The sequence below is a fragment of the Macrosteles quadrilineatus genome, unplaced genomic scaffold (genome assembly GCF_028750875.1).
Source record: "Macrosteles quadrilineatus isolate MER2022 unplaced genomic scaffold, UCM_ALF_1.0 Scaffold_3__2_contigs__length_128488019, whole genome shotgun sequence".
Taxonomy (NCBI): domain Eukaryota; kingdom Metazoa; phylum Arthropoda; class Insecta; order Hemiptera; family Cicadellidae; genus Macrosteles; species Macrosteles quadrilineatus.
Genome location: NW_026542596.1, coordinates 108,022,876 through 108,046,548, shown reverse-complemented (window position 1 = coordinate 108,046,548; position 23,673 = coordinate 108,022,876). Strand labels below are relative to the sequence as shown.

General features: G+C 32.1%; 1 protein-coding gene across 1 annotated transcript in view; it reads right to left on the bottom strand.

Moving 5' to 3' along the window:
• Positions 1-23,673, bottom strand: part of LOC128988764 (agrin-like) — a 510,056-nt gene that overhangs the window by 287,434 nt on the left and 198,949 nt on the right. Inside the window, exon 5 of the mRNA XM_054410381.1 lies at positions 20,824-21,033. Within this exon, the coding sequence (XP_054266356.1) occupies positions 20,824-21,033 (210 nt within the window). The remainder of the gene's footprint in view (positions 1-20,823; positions 21,034-23,673) is intronic.

The following is a 23,673-nucleotide window of genomic DNA, read 5'->3' as shown; positions in this document are numbered from 1 at the left end:
TTGGCCAAACAAAGGGTTTTTTCAAAGAAACCAAAATTACAAATACGAAAAGTCGCAGTTTAAGGATGTAGCAAGCTTATAAGTTATGCCAACTTATAAGCTTGCTACATCCTTAAACTGTGATTTTAATTCAATTTTAATTCAATTTAATTCAATTTTAATTTAATGTAGGAAGCAGGGATGCCCCCTGCTTCCTACATTCCAGTACCTACATGGTTTTACAGTTATTGTACGTGGTATTAAATACTGAATACAGTAATGTTTGATTACAAAACTCAGAGAAAATAGTTACATCAAACCCATACTAAAAGCTTATAAAGAGTGAAAATGAAAGGATATTAGTCGCTTTAATTAGTCAACGATTTTGGACTCAATGTTTTAAAAATCTAAATAATCAACAAAGAATGAATTAGGAAATCTCGGTTGTATTAAAAATGAACATGATTGGTGAAGAGTATTTTATTTTATGAAGAAGATGAGGAACATACAGAAGAGTGAAAGTTTGAGAGGGAGAAGACAATAAGAGAGGCCTTTACAGAATTGTTTAAGTTCGTCCTTCTTTAGTCTGATACACTCGCAAAGTTGTCAAACACAATTGTGTCTAGATATGAACCTGAGCTGACAATATGGAGAAATTCTCATCTGAATATACTTATTAATCATTCCTGAGACAAAATTTATAAACAAACTTTTGATGAATTACCGTCACGGAATCGTAAAAGGATTTAATAATTTGTATCAATCATAAGATACAGTTTGTGTTTAAAGGCTTAAAATTATAGGCTGATTTTAATGTTTCATGGGAAAATTTAATTGGAAACATTTAAGAAAATACGGATCCACTCTAAACTCCTATTTTATTGATCAATTATCTGCACTTAAACTGTATTTCTCTAGTTAGCTGGAAGGTTCATTGTAAGTCAAATATATTTCAATTTTTATTTCCATTAATAAATATGTATCTTTTAATAAGTGGTATACTGTACATAATTGTTTTTCCAACAGTAATGAAACTTACTTTTAGAGTTTCTAATGTTATGAACCTAATTTAACCACTAGCTTATCAAAGCATGTACATAACGTATGTTCATACATTTTAGATTATATTCTACCTAAAAATTGACACCCGTCATGACAGGTATTCATAAGATGGCTCAACAGAAAAGTAAATAAATTACGTTATAAATTTAAGTGTAGAACATGTGGTAACGTGTGTCGTGGGTATTTTTTTTGTTTTTGCCCTAATTTCCTAAACTGTTGGTATAATCTATGTCATCTCTTAATGTTATGAAATATTGTATCAGAACACGTAACTCAATTACAAAATAACAAGTTATTTTAGCAATAAAAGTATAAGGTTAAGTTATAATTGGGAAATGCTATAAATTTCTATATATGTACATATTTTACCAAAACACCGTATTGTAATCCTCTTAAGCAATATTCTTAGCACCCTTGCTATCATTAAGTAGGAAAAATTGATCCACCAAATTCTTTCCCGGTTGTAAAGTAGTTAGGAACGAAACTCGTTTGGTGCTAAGGCGCGTCAATGGGTTCTCGTCAACCAAGTTCCAAAATGCTTTTGATGGAATCTCATAAACCAATATCAATCACTAACTTCCCTAAACTTTGCTTATTACTTGCTATACAAAGTTTTCAGGGCATTTTAAACTTTACCTGTTTCACTGTATACGAGATATTGGCTCTCAGGGAAGGAAAATATTTTATTAGATTATTACCCTGAAATATAAGGGGCTCTTTGTCACAATTCCTCAGTATTACCCTCCAAACATTAGCAAACAGGTTCCTTTTAGATCAATACATTAACAAGATTAGGGTGTATCCTTACCAAAAACATTGTTTGAGACCCTTTAAAAAGGATAATAATTTAAATGTTATTTCAAGGGTAGATGATGCATATGGAAATAGTCATTGTTTCAAAGGCCTAAACTCAAATGTGTCCGATAATTAACCTGATTGTTTCGAGGTAAGGATGATTTTACGTCAAGTTAGTTCAAACAACTTGTTAATGACTAATTCACATTGGATAAGTAATAGTCAATAGCATTTCTTTGATAAGAACTGCCATGGTAAATATTTTTTTTGTATTATGCAATAAATACATCATTTTAACCTTTCAGCCTGTGTTGTTTTTTACTTAGTCTGTAAATAATATCTATTTACGCTTTTGAATAGCTCGAGGTCATAATGTGTGTATACGGTGATCTGATGAACTGTAGTGCATGTGTAGTAATTGTTTCCATTAGGATATGAGGTAGTATTCCCTAACTAGGGTTTTATCAGACATGTAGCGTTGTATCCCTGGCGAGCTGTCATATGTAGTTTCCAATGTATTAGTACCTGAATTACTCATTGCTTTTAAAGCAATGAACATTCCTAATTTTAATATTATCTACTTAGGCTGAAAGGTACGTTTTTATATTTTCACTAGCAGAGTACCCGTCCTTCGTACGGGGTTGGAATTTAAGTATGCTGATTGCAGTTATGGAAGAGGACACGGTTTAAGAAAATTTGGTCTTTTAATTTACGGTATCCTATAGTGTAGCACACATCTACCATAAATTTAAATTTAGTTGACGGATTAAATTTAATTTATTGAATGGACTATTAGCATGTAAACTAAGGTAAACTTCAAATTCTAGCTGAAGCTTTTAAACATTTTTCAATTCATAAAATACTAGTGTACCTGTTGCTCAAAATCGAGCAATTGTCAAGTACCGGTATTATACAGAAGTTATTTTAAAACTACATTAATAACAGTCATAATTTTCCATGAGTATGAAAGACCCAAATAAATGCTTTTGTAACTAATTGAAATAGTCACAATATTTAATAGCTCTTTGAAATAATAAACGCTTCTTGTAAAAATATTAAAAAATTTTTGGACCCGGCCTTATTTTTTAATCTTTTCTAAAAATGTTTCCAAATTAAAGCTGTTACCAGTAAACATTTCTTGCATGTATTTATTTGATCTGACTTTAGGTAGGTTTACTTTACCACTGTGACAACATGATGTGTATATTCTTCATGGTTTTTTTACTTCCAAAATAAGCTGCTTAGCATAACTGGCAAAAATGATTCATCTCCCCAAGTGATTGTGTACCTGGATTCCTTACTGTGAGACCAGGCCTCTCCTCTACTCTTCACATACGTATAAGATTTCCTATTAATCGTCTTCTCCTCCTGTTTTCAATATTTCTCCTTTAAACTAAAAAAAATTCTGTTCTTCTAACAAAACTGATTGACTGTATAGATTTGTCTATAATTTCTTAAATATTACAAACATCAATATTTACTCCCATCAAGCTGGTGAGTTTCTTTTTATATACAGCTGTTTTTGTTTTTAAATTTGTTTTCAATGTAATTCTTATGGGGGAAATGAGACCTTTGTGAGCGTCTCGTGCCCTTTAGGGTAAGAGTTTTAAAATTCTAAAACCTTTATGCAAAACTACGAATTGAGACGAATTATTTGGCACATCAAACGTTAAAATCGGTCCAGAAATAACGGAGGAGTTTTGTTCACAAAAAACAGCCCTCACGTATTAATATAAGGGACATGCCACCGTTCAATGACATATGACTGGTTTGATATTTACTGCTAGGTAATCAGTATTCCGTACGGGAACTAAATTACCTTACTTGGATTAATGGATTGAACTCAATCACTCGGTGGTTTTCGTGTCGATGCATGCTAATACATGTACGAGTACTATCGATATATCTATTGAATTACTGGTTATAGGTTCACGAACAACTTTTAAAACCTTAAAAACTACATTACCATTCAATATTTTATATTTGCTACACTGGCGCTTGAATATTCCAAAAATGTTTTTGAGTATTGAGTACATAGCATTATTACAGTTTTAATTATTTATTATCCATTATTATCATAAAAGTGGAATGTCTGATATCTTGTTCACTTATAAAACATATATGCATATGTATAAAACACTTTTTAATCTAAGCAGTGTTTTATCATACGCTAGAACAATCTCATTGCTTGGACTCACCACATATTTAATTTTATTATTTTACTAGAGGTCCCATGCTGCTCCGCAGCGTTGAAATAAATATCATATCCAAGAAATAATCAAATTTAAGATTTTTGATTGAGTAATACAGTATCTTAAACTTAACTGATTCAAACAATGCTGATTATTTTGACTTAAAAACATATAAAAAAAAACATATAAAAAACATAAACAATATTCTGGGGAGCTATTGATTTTTTATCACGGAAAACCTTTATGAAAATAATTTTTATGTTGGTCGATCACCTTGCGATAGCTTGAAATTCATCTGATTTGAGTAACTAATAGCTTAAATGAAATACGGTATTTCATTGAAGGTTCTTAGACCAAAATTATAGGATTATATAATTATAACTGGTGAAATACGTCAAAAATTGAAGTAAGAATTCGGAAATAAATCAAATTAATGTTTTTTGGTCGAGTAATACAATAGACAAATATATGCCGATGCTTGATGTGAAATCTGTGCGTGCATACCTTAAATTTGAGAACTGAATAATGAAAATCGGTCGGGTAGAAGAGCCAAACGAATTCGGAAAAGAAAAAGAAATTTTTTACATATAAGATGTGCAAGGGCATAAGTCTAGAATCGTTTTAAGGTAATTTGTATAAAATTGCTAAAATTTGAATATATATAAAATTAATTAATAGTAAAATTAACAAAAACATGATGCGTTAAACATGGTCTTAAGAATACCCAGAGTGAATTTAATACTGAAACCACTATAAATAAGGAAAGCTCACCTCACCAGTGCGTGAGTACAGGCTTTGTCTCCAACACGTCGGTTCGGAGGCTTGTAATGTTTCATTGTTCATTACGTATTCAGTGATTTCCATATCAACTCACGACAGTGAGGACGTTAACAAGGGTAAGCATACACGAGAACCCATTGGCTAAGTTGAACTGCCGCTAAAATTGTAGGAGTTAGTAAAATAAAACCAGTTGCTGTATACTTTGACAAAACAACTCATTGAAAATTGTCGACATAATTGACCTCAAAATTGTTGTTCTGCACACGGTTTGGACAACATAGGGATATGTAGTATGTATATTTTTGTTTTAAGTATAGTAGTATTTTGAAGAGCTAATATAAAAAGGTTAATAAAGATGGATGTCTATACAAATAGGGTAATATTTTATTGATATTTTAACACCATTTCTTATCACAGTTTTGCAATATATGAGAACATTGCAGAAATAGATTATTCGTACAAACAATTTAATGTAATGTGTTTTGTATTACACGTCATGATTCTGTATGTTAATAATTAGGCCTAAATTCAAATGGCGTATGTATAACACATATTTGGATTTTACCCCACTAATACGATATTTTCAAAAGAAAACAAACTTACAGAGCAAGTATAGGTTATTATTTTGGCCAAGTAACTTTTCTCTTGAGGTCTCAGGATCAAATTAGGCCTGCTCCAAAGCAACGGCTATTTTTACGTTATAATAGCGAGTTTGAAAGCTTGACCTCATTAGCTTTAGGCCTACCAATTCAGTAAATAATTGGTCTCTCAAACTAAAATATTCTATATATATAAAATTTGCGAAATTATTACATAAAGAAATATAACGTTTATGAAACACGTAATTAATTGAAATTCGTTTTATATGAGTTACTACTATGGTTAAATATATGAAATTGAATATGGTGCATGATTCGGTTTTACCATAGAAAAACACTGTTTAGGTATTTATTACAACCCTTAAAACCTAATTGTAACCTCCCTGATCTTTTGCCCTAACAAGCGAAGAACTAATGAATGTGTTTTGGTTGCAATATTCCATTAAATTGTTAAGTAAAGGTAAAAATCTTGAGTATCACGTTTTTATGCGATTTTTAAATTTAAGTTGTCTTATTGCGTTTTATGAAAACTCTGTTGTATAGATTAAAATGAATTATTTGTTGCTGTTATTATTACAGCTTGATTCTCGGTCCCATTCATCCCCCCCATCACGAAACATGTTATGAAAACCATTGATGCGATAAAATATAGATGTGGATGAATCAGCAATAAACTATTTAGATAATTAGACTGTCATAAGGATTGAAATTAACAAAACCAATTTAAATATTTTAGTGCCAATAAACCATTTTTTGTGTGTTAAATAAAAACTATATTCATATTAATTTAAGAAGGGTACACCACCGATTTGAGTATTTTAATTCAAATATGAGGGAAGAATTACTGCAGAATAGAGATCGATGCCTTATGTAGTTTTGTTACTGATTAAGATCAGCTATCATTTATTGAAAGCCCAATGATCAAAGACAGCTGGGTCCAGATCATCGATCTCTAATAGAGATCGATAGTAAAGATTCGAACCATCAAAAAGCTACACACGTTTTTCAGGATCGAACCGGCGACCCTTTTTATCACCAGGCTTGATAGTCAAAGCTAGAACTCTAACCACTCAGCTATCCAGCTTTATGTAAAGCCTGCCAACCAGGCAGCCAAATAATAACAATATGGTTTTAGAAGTTACGTTCGTGAACGTAATTTCAAACAAAAAATAACCTTTCAAGCACGAATAAACGTGGAAGAGAATGCCATAGAAAAAATCATAGAGAGTAAAAATATACAAATGCACCACCTGCATATAGGGTATTACTCACAAAATATTTACTAAACTCTTTTACGAGCGAGCTTATAATACCAAACTTTGACGTGTAACTTAAAGGCCTCATTCACCATAATGGTCCTAGTTATCTTTGTAACTCCTAGCTAACTTTACCTCAATGTTAGCTTTAAGATATTCCTTAAACGGTCGTTTAAACTTCTAGTTGGATCCCCTAAGTATAAGTATGTAGTAGGTATAAGAAAACTCATGTAAAACCTATTAAATGTTAGATCCTATCCACAATATATTTATATTAGCTAAGCAATAAGAGTTAATCATTTCACTTAAACTATACAATAAATCAGTCATAAATATGGTTCGCAGCAGCATACACAAAAAGTGTTGAGAGGTGTAAGGTAATACACTTAAATTAAAAAGCACTTATGAGGAAAATAGTATATGGCAGTATTATAATGACTGTATTCAGAATAAGTGTGGATACCCAATGGTAAATATAAGTATTGTTTAATTAAACCTCTAAAACATCTAAACTGAAGTGCAACACTTTTTTAATAGGGTTAGCATAGGTGTGATGTGAAATTCATACATATTTAGTTTAGTTAGAACTAATAAAAAAAAACATATTATGTTGCTTTATATTGTACATTATATGTTTACATACTATAGTTTACATGCCTATTTATAATAAAGGTGCCAGATCATATGGTTTTAGGGCCCCTCGGATACGTGGACTTGCATACTTACATATTGCAATCCACATATTTTTTCTACACAATTAGTACCCTAAATTTAAAATCACCGTTTTCTTTTCCAATCGTTCAGTTTCTGAATGATAGCAGAATCAATAACAAAAATTATTATTACGCTCAAGATTAAACACTACTATTGAACCACGCTTGTGGATATTAATAAAATAAAGGGTTCGAACTAATTAATCAAACGTATCAGAGCCCTAGCAAAACCGACATAGGTTCAAATTTACGTTGGTATTTCCTGAGCTGTTGGACCGACTAAATTACTTACGTAATCACGTCACAGCACAACAAATGTTGACAAATTATGATCTGTTTTCACCATAGTCAGCTTCAGGTACTTGCAGGGTTCAGCTGTAAACATTGTCATTACCTGTGTGGTCGATCAACTTATGTTAGAGTAAGCACGTTTTAAATGTTTCAATGTTTCTTTTTGTATTTTATTGTAATTTTGTTCGTGCCGCACTGTGTTTACCTTTTGACTATCTTTACAAGTGAACAATTATACAGGTAACTGAAGCAGACGATGGTGTTTTTACACCGAAACATACTCTAATTTGACACCATTAAGCTTTGGATTACGTAAGTTATTTCGCCTAACAACATAGGTTAGCTGTAACAAAAGATAGCCTTAAACGTAGGCCTATATACTTATTTGTTTTTCATCAACACTCCAGTAAGAGCTACAAACAAATATCACTCGGGTAGTTGTTATAGAGTACGCTATTTTAAATCAGTGTAATATACAATAAGATAAAACCTCGTATTCCTGAGAGTATTGCTGTTACATGTCGAGTTCTGTATTATTCAGACCGGAAGGTAATAACGATGTTGTGGCAACACTGTTTGACACACTGCTTCCGCCCACAATACAAATATCGTATTTCCGCCTTCGGTTAACAATGCTCTTGATTGTCTTTGATAATTGTGGGCAACTTGTAGGACTCATATACTTTATTTAAATATCGGACTATATTTTGAATACCTAAACAAACAGCCTGTGTAAGTGTAAAATAAATGTTTAAGATACAATTTTAAATAATAATATATTTTAAACTATATTTTGAGTCCGAGTTATATTTAGAGAGTTTTAAACACGATACCATTATTTGTAAAAGCAAAATATGACAAAAATCTAAATATTACACTACAATTGATCAAAACCTAAAATGATTACAATTTGAAAACTATCCTCATGAACATAATTAAGGTTTATTATAGGCCTGCGGTTTTATGCAAATTAAGACATATTTGATAATATTAAATTAGCAATGTGGTTTATACTCTACGGATAGGTAAGGTATACAAACTTAACTAGGCAACGATGCTTGCTTTACCAACTATAAAGTTTTTTTCACCACACTATGATGTTTTTGGCCGTATTACATACGTTAATTGGTAACTGAAGGTTACGTTTTGCTGGCCATGCCAGCTGTCATCGTTGGGGACCGAGCAGGTTTTTACAGGCCGGGGCCGCAAAATCAGCTGTCCGCTTTTACTTAAAACATGAATGCATTTTAAATACTCAATCTAAATCCATAGCATTGCAATAGAATTGTGTTATTGTCACCGTTGCCTAGCAACTATTTATTTTTATTTTTGCTGATTCCTCAAATCATTTCTTCACTTAACCTTAAAGTTGTAGTTGTGTTGACTATCAGTGTGCATTATTATAGTGGTGAATAGTGGTAATAGGGTATAGTGTGGTGAAAAATAGCGTTCGTACCACGGACTGAAATGGTTTTGCAGCTCTCGATCGGCTTAAGTTCTCGACTTCGTCTCGAACTAAAAAAAAACTATCTCGAGCCAGCAAAACCTTATTTTCGGCCCTAGGTACGAAATATACTATTAACCCTTGGTAATTCTAAAACTATCCCCAAAGTACAACACTTTCTTCAATTGTTTCGACATAAGCTGGCAATCAATTTATTGTATATTCAATTCGCAATGTTAGTCACCATATTAATAAAAGTTCCTTCATAATCAATGGCATTCAATTTAAATTAAGTTGAAATAATCCTCTGCACAGACTATGATTAAAATATTTTTCCTTTTCACCTTTCTAAAGAGGTTGGAGGTGCCTTAAATCAACCTACCCTAAGAGGGTTAAGAGGCCTAGCCCTGGAGCATTTAAATAAAAACAGTAACTTCGTGGGATAACTGGTATATTATAAGAATTTCATTTCATAAATATTAAATAATAATGCACCCGCCGCAGCAAACCTTCAGACTAAGCGAATTTCAACTTGTCTGATTACATTATTACTAAAATATTTCCATGAATAAGACATATTTATTCCCAATTTAAATAACATTAGATTTAACGAGTGCTTAGGTTTTCTGCTTAGGGGGGAGGTAAAAAGTGTTTTTTGACCATACGTCAATAGTATAGGATGAAATTAATAAGTTTGCCTAATTTTATCGACATATATTCATAATCAAGTAAAGTACAACTGTTTTCATTTTCTCCATAAGAATAACATGTGAATTTTAAATTAGACTATTTTTGATTTTTCTCCGTGACTGTTAGGCATACAACAGCGCTTCAATATAATAAATTATTTCTTGTTTTAAGCTCTACAAAATGGTTTAAAAATACATTTTTACCCCATAAAACCCCCCATAAACGGATGGTGTTTTTGGCCTCTAGTGACCTCAAAACGAAAAATTATATCGGTCCAGGTACCATGAGTACTACGGTAATAGCGTATTCCCTATATGGGAAATTCGCTAAAAGGATATTCTCACTACAGCATTTTATATTGTTCGACGACTTCGAAATATTTTTTGTAATTTCTTTAAAGTGAGTAGGTATTTTTTTTCTTAAACTTATAAAAAGTGATAGTACTTTATTAAAGAATTAGCAGTCCAAAGTACAAAGGCCCCTATGGATAAAAGTAAAGGGGATGTTGAGATTACCTAAATAAGGCAGACACAGATCTCTAGAGAGGTTAGTTGTACGTGATTGTACCCTCGAGACTGCGACATTGAGAGAGTGAGAGAGTGATAGAGAGAGATAAAGAGGGAGAATAGGTTGGTTAATGTGACTACTTTTAACCAGCTTCAGACAGTGGATTATGTTGCGTTGGAACTAACATATAAAATTTAAAGATACGAAACGAGTTTTTATCAATAAGGAGACAATCAATACTTTCATTCATTACTTTCTTTTGTCTAAAGGCCTATTATTCTGTGCTATATTATCTCTTAAAATGTTTGTATATGTTTCTAAAGTACTTTTTGTAACTATCTATGATATAATACGTTTAGTTTATTCATTATACATTTAGTTTTCATCATATTCTATAATTAAGAATCATTTTAAACTTGAACTTTTTTCTCACTTAGGTGCGGTTCTAACTTCCATTTTAAACTAAGAGATTTCCATGGTTGAGTGTATCATACATAATTTTGGAAACATAACTAGGGACACTTAATTTAAAGCCGTATATTACTAGATATGTAATATGGCACAACTCAAGATAATGGGACATTTAACATTACAAGAGTTGGAGTTAATTCTCATGTAAGCCATGGGTTGGGTCAAAGTGCTAGTTTGAGTATTGAATTTATACGTAACTTTTATGTAAACATTATTAAAAAAAATGTTTTCTTGGCTTGATAAATTAAATAGTAAATAATTATTAATAGTTTTACAGATCTTAAAAGTACCCAATGGGACTAAAGTTGTTATGTTATCTTCTCAAAATCGAATAACTGTTTAGTGTGTGAAATTAATACGTTTTGATTTAAATTATGCTTTATACATCAAATCATTCTCAGACTACATATACATTGTTTAAGGTCCAGTCAGTAAATTTATGTATGTTACAAAGAAGCCGATAAACCAGTATGTTGGACTAACATGACGTTTGATCTAATGTCATATGAATATTTAAGCTAAAAGATAACAGTTTGTCTTGAAAGTTTTACATTTTTCATTGTACGCACCAACATGTCTTACTATTTAGAGTTGAGTAATGTGTGGTAAATTCTTGAATGGTGTGAAATAATTAATAAAATATAGTTTTACTGAAGATGCATTGTTGTGAACTATTTTTCCATGAACTCCTTAAAAAAAGGATGTGCACTTATCAAAATTGCACCTAATTTCCTGGTACAACGGATACCCACAGTTTGATTAAGCCTTTTAGAGAATTTAAAGTACAGTATGTAAATACTACTTTTTATTAAAACTACAGTGTATATGCGTTCTATGTCTGAATTTTTAAATACTACAATCTCATGCGACCCCATACATTATATAATATGAAAGTTTAAATGTAAAAATATCCAAACAATACAGCATTTTATATCGAGAATATATCATTTTATATCTTTCATATCAAGAATATCTTTTCCTTAGAATGAAATTGTTGTCTTACATGGATAGTTCATGTCGTATTATATATATTTCAGGATTGAAAATAATGGATTTAGTAATGGTCAACCTATGTATGAGTTAAGAAATTGGATCCATAACCATGGATAAAACATAATGCCTTAGTAGATCTCTCCTTCTTAACAACTGAAGCCAATTTTATTGCTAGTTCTGTCCGGTGCACTGTTGGGGTCGTGTTTTGTACAATTTGTGTCTTGTTATTGTTCAGTCATTTAAAACCAAATTCAACAGAATAAAACGATCTAGCCATAAGCAATAACCTATCTTCTAGTTAAATAACCAAACAGTGAGGCACAAATCATAAAGTTATTGCTAAAATAATAGTAATAAAATTTCGTCGACACTAGCGACCAGTGTCACCGGACATGAACTAGACACGAAAAAAGCTGAAAAATTTACAATGAGATGGGAAGTTTACTTGTGTTGGTTAGACTATGCCATAACGTAATGGTTGTCTTTCATTTATAATATTATGCACAGTTTTTGTTAAGTAATTTAATACTATAGCATTAAAAGCAATTGCTACCAAAAGTGTTTTTTGAATCAAGTTTAAACTTTGTTATAAATTATTATAAAAAATCACTTACTTTGGAAGCTGAATGATACATAATTAAATCATCTTTTCTAATAATAAAACACGGATTTTCCAAAAGCTTCTAAGCTAATTTTACCATCGCAAGAAAAGAATGAAAAAGTTACTATGGATTTCGATAGTAACATTTTTGGCCAAGTAATATAAAAAAAGTTAGTTTATCCGTATTATTTAATTACAGACCTATATCCTGGACATTGTATTTTTATTGTGTATTGAAATGTAATTTATTGCCTCAACCAAACACGAACTGTATCATTGTCAGCAATTGAGCAATTGACCACGGGGCTACATACAGATATAATTAGCTACGCCATCATGATAATCACTATTGACAATGTCTAGGATCATAACTACATACAGTATTAGTAGGCCTAAAGCTGTCCTGACTTGACATATATCTTGTTCTGCCTTAAAGAGCACACTGAAAATATTATAGATTAAGAATACCACGTTATTACGTGGTACTACATATTTGTAGTCTTTGAACTACATAACTTAAAGTTTGTTATTTAGTTTGTCAAATATGTTCGAATAAATAAATAAAACATGTTTTATGCTGTTGATAAAATCAATTTTTACAGGTAGAACTGTACATTCAAGCTGAAACTTTGTAAGTACCTACTCTATTCTTGTATATGTCAGAATCATGAAAGTATGTATGACTCAAAAACGAGATTTTCAATCGTTATGAAGGTTATGAATGTAAATTTTACGTTATACCAAGAAGACATCAAATCTATATGGATCATCTGTCACCAATTTTTTACTAAAAAAGAATGTTGTTTTGTGAGCCAGTCATAGATTGCGCTAGTGTCAAAAACTCTATTTTGTACCTTATTTTTCGTTACTGACATAGTTGCTGGGTCACAACAGTTGCTATAGCTCATAATAAGTCATTCCATCAGTTTGACTTGGTAAACACCATCATGTAATCGGCAGAAATCTGTAATTTATATCAGCGCAATCTGTAGGTGGCTCACATCAACTAAGAAAATTTTTATTAAAAACCTGGCTACAACTTTAACATGGGGATGGAATGTCTAGTTAGACATTGTACAGTTTATTACGACAAGCATAATTAAGTATTATCATTGACTATCCACAGAATAGACTTCCCATGTAAAGTTAAAATTTGAAGCCAAGAAAATAGATAAAGTTCAGGACCATCTCACCAGAGGGTACTAGTGTATTGGGTTAAATATTAATAATTAAAATCAATGCAGTATCATAGCAAACAGCTGATCGATTTATCACTTGACACAGAATATTGCTATTCATTGATATACCATCTCAACAGATTGCACCACGTTTTTTTGCTTCAAATTGTTCTATTACTTGTGAAGTCTGTTAGTAGTATGTATAGTACATAGAAATTCAAATTAAGCTAATATAACAATAAGCAAAAACATAAAATTTTAAAGTTTCGGGAAACCCCCTAAGCTTAACGGCTTAAGTATTTCTACCTGTCTTTGAGTCGTCAAGATAAACGTAAAACTAATTTTGGTGTTTTATGCACTAGAACAGCTTTTATATACATAAAAGCTAAGTCCTGATGTGTTTTGCATTAGCATTCAAAATACACTTCGCATTTCACGATAAGTATTTGTAGGTCGCTCAAGCGGGTGAAATTACTTTTCCATTCCTCACATGTCGTGATTGGTTGCGCTAATCTAACGTTGTCAAATGATGAGTTTAGATTTTAAGGTGATATTTAATGAATGTTTATGATAATAACATAGGCCTACATAATGAATTTTAAAATAATTAACAATATTTCTTTACTTGACTAGTGAAATTTTAGGTAAGAGTAAGAATTATTAATTTTTTTATATTATTCGAAAATCCAAATTTACTCTTTAAATGCTGGTGTAAGTATGGGCTGTAACTAACAACCGACATTAGATGTAAATTGCAACTAGGCTTGTTAACCTATAGAAGAATCTTAATTTGGTTTGGTGTCCAGTTAAACTTAAAAAATAACTAAAAACTTACGCACGCTACTTACTTAGCAGGTTACTTAGGTTACTTAGCACGCTTGGGGGGACTAAAATGTTCCCTTTCATTTCAGGGTAAACACTGTGACTAATCATAACCAACCATAGTTCTAGGAGGCACTTAGTAGTACTCAGTCGTTTTTCTTACGTGTAGAGGTTAGAGGCCTACGTGTTCAACTCTGAAGTTCATTGTTTAACACGATACTGAGAAAACGTAGTAACACAATCAAGCATTTTTGGTAATACAAAATTGGTAAAAAATACGCTATATTAAAACTTGAAAAAATAATAGGATTCAACATGTAGCATTGCGTGTAGTCCATCACGACTTTAAAAGTGCAAACAACGAAACTGGGAATTCAACTAAGACTAATTTTTTTTCGTGTAAACCGTACTACCCAATAGTTATCTCTTCTGTGTGATTATCTACAAACAGCAAAGTACTGTTACGGGTTAAGAACGATACAACAGTGATACAATGGTGCAGGTATACCGGACTAAAACTAACCGTGTCTGACTCATCTGTCTTCCCACCTAGCTGTAGTGTTTGGGTTATGTGTTATTACTCCAAGGTAGCAAAAAAACTTGATCACTCAAATGCGACTAAAGATTATTTCGTACACGTGAAATAGTAATATACAACATTATTTTTACTGTGCAGTTAAAAAGTTGATGTCGAGTCCTTTATCGTCAAAGTTATGGAGGTAAATGATATTATAGCTTGAAGCTCAGAGTAATAAAACAAAAATTGTTTGTTTTATTACTCTGCGCTTGAAGTAAAACAAAAGAATTAAAATTAAGACTATTATTGCCAACTACTGTCCGAATTCTGGTTGCAGTGAAATAGTAGAGAGAGGTAAATCTGACATAATTAACAGGTCGATTGATAATCAAGGTACTAAATATGCAAATGATTGCAGCAATCTGTGAATTGGACAAAAGCACATCGCATTTTAATGAGACAATTTCAGTAAAAATCTCATTTGTAACCTTCATTAATGCCACGCGCATGATTTTAACGGTCCATTTGATGATTACGGGACGGACAGATTTACTGTAATGAAAGCAGAAATTAAAACATATTAGCTCAAATGCTATGTTTACTAATTAATTGATATACAGGATGACAAAAAAGTCTGGAAACAGCAATATCTTTTTAACTAAATCCGTTAGAAAATTTAAACCTTTCACACCAACTTACATGTATGAAAACTAATTTTTCCGAGCATTATCATTTTTTTACCTCTACCAGGGGACGACCCATGAGGAGTAGGTACATAATCTTTAATGTGAGCATAGGTTGATATGCACATCATTTTAAAGAGTTAGTCAAGTGGAGTTCATTGCCGGAAACCACGTCTTAAAAGGTTCATCCGTTACAAAATGCCGGCTGTCCAAAGTTTATGTGGAATATACCTGCACAGGCCTTAGTATTGGTAAATACTCGTATTCAACATTAGCTTGAGAGCTGAAATTGTATTTTAAAGTCAACTAGCTCATAGACTAATATTATTCAATCTTAAAAAAAATTACCGAGTTTCAGATTTCCCGGCTAATGTTGACTATAAGTATTTACCAATACTAAGGCCTGCGGCCTGCGCAGGTATATTCCGCAAGAACTTTGGACTGCCGCCATTTTGTAACGGCTGAACCTTTACTACACTTGACCAGACCTTTAAAATGATGTGCATATCAACCTATGCTTACATTAAAGATTATGTACCTACTCCTCATGGGCCGTCCCCTGGTTAAGGTCAAAAAATGGCAATGCTTGCAAAAAGTAGTTCTCATACTTATAAGATGATGTGAAAGGTTTGATTTAAAAAAAAAAATAGTTAAAAAGATACTAAGCCGTTTCCAGACTTTTTTGTCACCCTGTATATTGACTAAGAATAAATAATCGATTCAACAATTTAATTTAGAAAATTTGTAATTCGAGACTTATACCGAGAAGTCATTTATCTCAAACGAAAATAAAATCCGCTATTACATTCAATATAACGCTATTAAATTGAGAATGCTTAACAGGTTTAAGCTTAAAAGCATAAGCCTTTGCATTTACTGTGAAGTTAGGCATATTACCTATTTCAAATATAAGAGCCTTTTTATTATATTGTTATGTTGGTGACATTGACAGCACCTTGGTCGACAATGTCTCTTTGCTCTAATTTTCAAAGAGATTTTTCAATTTGTGCATTTCTCCTTGGTCGTGAAAAGTTCGAAGTAGCTGTAATCTCTGGCTTAGGATTAAGTGGAAGTACTGGATTAACTCAATTAATCAAAATAGGGAACACACAGGAGAATTTTAAACTCTTTTTGAAGAACTCCGGCATGATGATAACAAGTTTTTCAAATACTTCAGAATGTCTGAAATAGAATGCTCTTTATCCTACAAATTGTTCAAAATCCTCTCTCAGAGCAGAGCTAACTAGTTTCCACGCTTCTTTCGTTGCATTTGTCCTTATAATTATCTAAAGTTTTATCTCACAGAACTGGTTTTGCTTCCACCAATGAAATCAAAACATCATTGTCAATAATTATCACTTCAGTTGCTGTTTTTGATTCACATGCATATTCATTGAAAGCTGTTGTCACTCACAATTAATTGTCACTATTGTCACTGAAAGACAAAACGCAGTATGCAAAGTGCACAGCGAGAAGACACAGTGAGTACTAGGACTACTGGGGAGAACGCACGACATCCGACAAAAAATCGTAGTGTGGACGAGCGCCCATTTGATTCCAGTGATTGGTACGCCACTGAGAGCACAGTCGGGCGACAGTCGTGGATCACAGTGGAGCATTATGTGTTGACTAAGTCGATAGTAGATGGAGCTACGCAAAGCTTTGTAGCTGGTTAATTAACAAAACTTCGATAACCACAAAACGGAATCCAAGAGAAGCAGTTAAAGACCTTAGAATTGTTTTCAGATACAATGATGATAAATCTGCAATGGAGTATGTTTTGGAAATGACCTAACACTCATACAGCAATAGGGGATTATGTGTTAATCATTATTTTAAAACGAAAGACCAACAGTATCACAAAACAAGCTGTTTGTTACATCGGTCCCAATTAATCACTAAAGCTGCGTCACACACAGACAACATCGACTGTTGTGTCAAGTTTTGTCATGCTTTGTTTACAAAGCTTTCATTAAATACCACAAAATCAGTATTTTCTCTGCAATAACAGTGGAAATACACTACCTATTTGTAATGCTCGCAAATAAGTACTGTGATTAATTTATTGTTTTAAAATTACTAGTCAAATATAGAGGGTTTTTCATGATGTGGCACCAACAAGCTATTAGACACTCATTTAAGTCTTTTAAAACGAGAACAAAATATTCTAAACTGAAACAAAAAAGGTTTTTATTATAAATTTGTTTCCATTCGACGTCTAAAAAAGATTATTTAGGTTTTTAAATAAATTTAGAAGTTAATAAAAGTAGTTAATGAGATGATTATTATAAATTATAAGATTATAAGATCACTATTCGTATAAGCGAGAGAACGATTTTATTCTAAACAAAGTGCTTTACTTACGATTTTGCAAAGAAAATATATTTATACAATTTTTATTGCTAGTTTAATTTTTCCAAAACCATTGTTTTAAAACCATTGATTAACTTTTAACCTGTTGATAATGGGCCTGTTTATTTACCATACGATCTCTTAGTCTAGTGACCTTTGCATGGTGGTAAAATAAAAGCAAAATCTTCCCAATGGTGTAGTTAATAATATGCAAAGGAGCTAGTAAAGTTTTATCCTTGATTTGATTTAAAAATACTTTACTTTTCTTTTGTACTTTTCAATGAAATGGCGAACATACAAAGTAGACATTTTAAGTCAAGTATGAATGGAGTTAAGAGTATGATGAGTGGCGCGCTCTTGTAGTCTTGTTAGTGACTAAGGCCGACATATTCCTTAGACACGGCTGTTAATTAATAGCCCATACAGCTAATAAGTGACCTACAGTTTATACTGGAATCCAAACCACATGTTTGCCTTGGTATTAACGAACTGGTCTAATTATCAAGATAGTACTGCGGATAGTCGTAGTACTTACTAGTGCGGACGTAAATCCACACCAGGGAGTATCGCATCCACTGTGCATGCCTATAAATATCCACAATTCGTGATCTCCTAGTAGTTGGATTACAGGAAATTAAAACAAGTATTAATACTACTCAGTAGTAACCATTGCTTAATATACTATTGAATATTGAATGAACTTCTTTGTAATTACAAGCAATTAATACTCTATAGCTCAGACTAGCCTTATTTATCTATTACATTTCATTCAAACCGTAAACACAGGAGGCAGCTTTCTTTTGACAAAAACGTGATTGTCAGCTTTACAATGTTAAAACAATAAAAAAACCTTTAAGAAATTTGCAATACAAAATAATATTTACTCAACTAATTCATTTGAGTGTTTAAAAAGTATATTCAATAATACAGTTAGTAAAGTAACAGAAATAAGTTTGTAGGTTTGACAGGTTGAGAGGCGGAAGACAATGAACGAGACTGGGTTTCAGAGACTTATTTGTTTAAGTTCAGCCTTCTTTAGCCTGATACACCGGCAAAGTTGTCAAACACAATTGTGTAGATATGAACCTGAGCTGACAATATGGAGAAATCCTCATCTGAATACACTTATGAATCTTCCTCAAGACAAATCTACTTTGGAAACTTTTGATTGAGTTTCCCCTCTCTGTATTTAAACTGGATGTAATAATATTTATTTTACCAATCTCTGTAAGTAGTTAACAATATTTATAAATTGATTTTTGTGATTTTTGATATTTAGTATTGAATTTGGATTTATAGATTCTAATATAATTATAATTTGTACACCAAATATTTTGCTTTGAAAATACAAAATGTAAGAAAGAAAGGTTAAAGACAAAAACATTTAGTTTTTTATTTACTTTTAGTTATACAGCATTTTACCAGCAGAGACGAGTAAATAAAATATTTGTTGCTTTAGTTTATAATGTAATTTAGTTTGTTTTGTATTTGTGCTGAAAACAAAATTGTAAAATTAATTTTATCCTTTCTTAATTTATATTGGATTGAATGTTATATATATACTAGTGTACCTTTTGCTCCAATCAAGCAATTGGGAAGTATTGCAGGTGTTGTTTTAAAATGATTACAGTAATAATTTCTGATGACTTAAGAGTTGACTCGAAGATTATGGAAATACTCACGATGTATATATATTTTTTGTAAATATCTTATCATTTTTCAAAAGCTGATCTAGTTTTTTTTGTATTTTCCACAAAAGTCTCCCGATCATAGCCGCATCAGGTTGTCCATAATAACGATTATAAATAAAAAAAAAACAAAAAAACATGATTTATATTCCTTCTACTTGGTGGCGATCTATGAATTTCATATGTCTCCATAGTTTGCAAACGGCTCTTTCAATGATTGATCAAGAAATGCAGCCCAGTGTTAATTTAGTTTTCTTGTTAGTATATAAAGTATATATATATAAATGGTCCAGGCTTTCTATATTTTTTCCATTGTACTATTCACGCCAACGCAAATTTAAATAGTATATTTTTAGTAAGTCAGTTTGCAAATCTACACATTTGGACGAACATTTTGGTACATAAAATGTGGGGATAAATCTTTAAACAAAAAGCCTTATTGTTTGCAAAGTTTCATGTAGCGTATTAATAATATAGATTATTGCAATAGCCCTATCATTACTGACCCTCATACATGATTAACTAATATGATGCACGAATTATTGTTTAAAATTTTATAATCTTATAAATATCACACAGCCTTATACAATTCCTTTTTCAAGATGGGTAGCCCCCGATTCCTAAGATAATACACTACTGTACTGTAATTGGTTGAAAATACCTGTACTGCGGTAATCCAATAATACAGAATGTTTTCCCTAGTAGAAACATTCAATATGTGAAACTTTTCTTCGAGATTTCAAACAAAATAATAAGAATTGAAAATTTTTTTAGTTGAGATATAACTGAATAAGGTAAGTATTTGTTTGATGGTTGAAAAGTAAATCCATATTTCTTTTTGGGTTTAATAGTCATGGTTATTAAAACAGCTGGTATTACGCAATAACACAACTGTCATCAAATTAACACGACCACTCGCAGCCATCTCTGTATACATGGTCTAACATTAACTGCTAGAGAGTTTATTAACACGTTTCCCCCATCAGTTACACTCCTCTGTATGTATCTTTGGAAACGCAAGTAAATTCCACACTTTTCATAACCTTAAAATACAAATCCTAGCATATCGGTGTCTCATAAATTTCATGCACATCACCTAAATATCTAACAGTAGCGAAACATTTAGTAGAACAAGAATAATTTTTTTTTATTCAAAAGCATCCGTTAACATTTAAATGTCCAAAAGCTTATGAACTTTTTCAACACTCACCACATTCTCCAGGATGCTGTACCCGCACGTTCTCCTGGTTTCTGCAGGCGTACATGCGGAGAGCACACAAGCTGTTGTAGGTGTTGCCGTCCGTGCCGCACACGGGCGAGTATGTGACCGGACACTCAGCCGGACAACGACACGTCGACCGTCCGTCCGCACCTTGCATACAACTGGCACCGTGCGTGCACGATGTCTTGTCGCACAGTTCTGGAACAATAACAGGTTTTGTAACGCTATGGTTAAAAAGGAACGGGAATTTAGGGAAATATTATTGTAAGAACTAGATGTAAATATGTTAGATAACTTCAAGTACTAGGTGCTAGCTAATTTCTTCTGAAACTATCTTGATGTGGTGGTAGGGCTTGCGTAGAGCTATGCCGGTGGTAGCGTAGTCTCCCTTGCCGGACAAGTCTTTTATTTGTGAGGTAGGAGCCAGACAAGAAGGAACACCCTGGTCCCCCAGTTTAGGGTTTGAGCGTTGGCCAACAACTTACCTCTTTAAAAAATGCTGTTATGAAGCACCAACAAATATTAGCCTCCGAAATTGGACAAGATAAACACTTATTTGAAGACACGGATTCGCCCAAAATATCTTAAAAGCAGACATGGAGAGAACCGGAGCAGTAGAGGAAGATGCAGAGGACTGGATAACGGGGCAAAGATTTTTTTGTACGCTTACCTCCAACATTTATGGCCGTAGGAGTAAGAGTAAGTGTTAGCTTATTCTATGGAGAAGTGACAGAAGATACTTAGAGTACAATAAGCTACCGCTAAAACGTCCTACATGCTATGTACTAGCTATGGAGCAGTGACAGTATAAACGTTTTAAGCAATAAGGTGTACGTCATGTTAATAACTAACGTAGGACATGTAAGTCACGCATAAAACGTCTCATTTTGTAATTATGTTTAAAGGAGTGATAGCTATTTACCTTACAAGTGTAGTAAGAGCGTTTTTACATCACGCAGGTGAAGGTTGTGCAACGAGTGGAAGCGAGTTGCATAATTTACCTAAGTGATGTAAACACGCTCTTGCGTAACGTGTAACGTACAAGATTTTACCTGACCCGACAATATACAGGAGGTTAAGAACAATATTAATCATGATACATTTCACTCATCTTCTAACAGTGACGTTCATTTACAAACAAAAGCTAGGTTAGGAAAATTCTTCAAAACATGACAATAAAATTCAAGAGCACAACTGATTTCTAGAGTTGAACGTCGTTTTCTCCATAGAGGTATATTTTTTAAGTTAATCACTCAATGTTATTTAAATGGGTTTCATTACATCACCGAGTGAGTTTTTGATACTTTACATCACTCGAGAAGTAAGGAAGTTGTATACATCACGCTTGGGATAGGGAAGTTTAACATGGCGGGTTAGGTAAAGTTATAAAGGTCCTTTTGCAAACGAAACATTAACTCCAGTTCGGTAGCACGTACAGAACCAATTTCAATTGGGTGATTTGATTATTAAGACTGTATTGGATACGTTCGTTTAATTTTAATTCTGTAATATTGTGTAATGTTGCTAGTGCCAGTACTACTGTGGACACTTGAATGGATAATTTACTAACTTCCAGTGAATGGATGGGTAATTCACATTTGCTCGTTTGGTATTGAAGCTATTGCTGAAACTCATAACCAATGAGTATTATAACAGGCAATCTCAACATAAATTGACATTTTAGGTGGAATACTTTACTAATTTTATTTGCGACTTTTTAAAATACGTACCTCCCATTTAAAAAGCAAAAACAATAATTTAGTAATGTTTATTATTGACAATTGGGGTAATATTTATAAATGGTTCATCAAACAATGTCCATTGTTTGTTTGAGCACTAATTAAATAAATTAACATTTAATTGCTTATTGTTACTAATGAAGTATAAGTTTTTCTTTCTCATATTCAACTACATTCAAATTTTTTTTAGACAACTCTTGTGCAATTTGTCTTTTCTAATCTCGATACAATTTCACTGTTTTGTCCCTAGTTGAACAAATACCTTTTTTAACATCCAGAAAAAAAGGCTATTGTTGCTAGTAAAGTTTTTGTGGATATTTGTGTAAGTCTATCGTAAGTTTTTTGTTTAAGTTATGAACCATATATGTAACCAAAGTTAATACAACTCATAGTATTGAGATTCAACGTCTTAATCTACAATATCGAAACCTTAGTTTCAAATTCACTGGTTTCAGTTACTTTTAATAACGCATACATTTTTAAATTATTGCCTTGACCGACCCTGAGGTTACGTTTAGACAGCTGATGTAAACAAATACATGCAATTTGTTAAACTGACCACAACTGGTGCAACGCAGCTGTGCTCATTCGTTGTGAAAAATTGAACTTTGTACATGTCGTTGTCGATGATTTTGCTGACGTAGTGCTCCAAAAAAGGGGACCTTGAATTTTGATGTGTGATACTAACTCAAAAGTAGGGCTTCGTAAAAAATTGAAAGTGAGTTTGTGTTTTTAATCATTGTCACATTCTTTCCCTTAATCCTTTAGGAAATAATGTACAATAGTGTTAACAGGTTATCTACAACTAGTTATAATACAATAATATTTTTAAATCAAACACTATCCGTATCTTTGAAGCTTGAATGTATATCAGTTGTAAAAAAAATGCATTTCTATTATTTATAAAGTAAAAAATAGTGTAACAGGTTATCTACAACTAGTTATAACACATTAATATTTTTAAATTAAACACTCCGTATCTTTGAAGCTTGAATGTATATCAGCTGTTAAAACAAATCATTTCTATTATTTATAAAGTTGAAAATAATAAATAATAAATAAAAATATCAAATATAAAAATTCGTTATAATAATATATT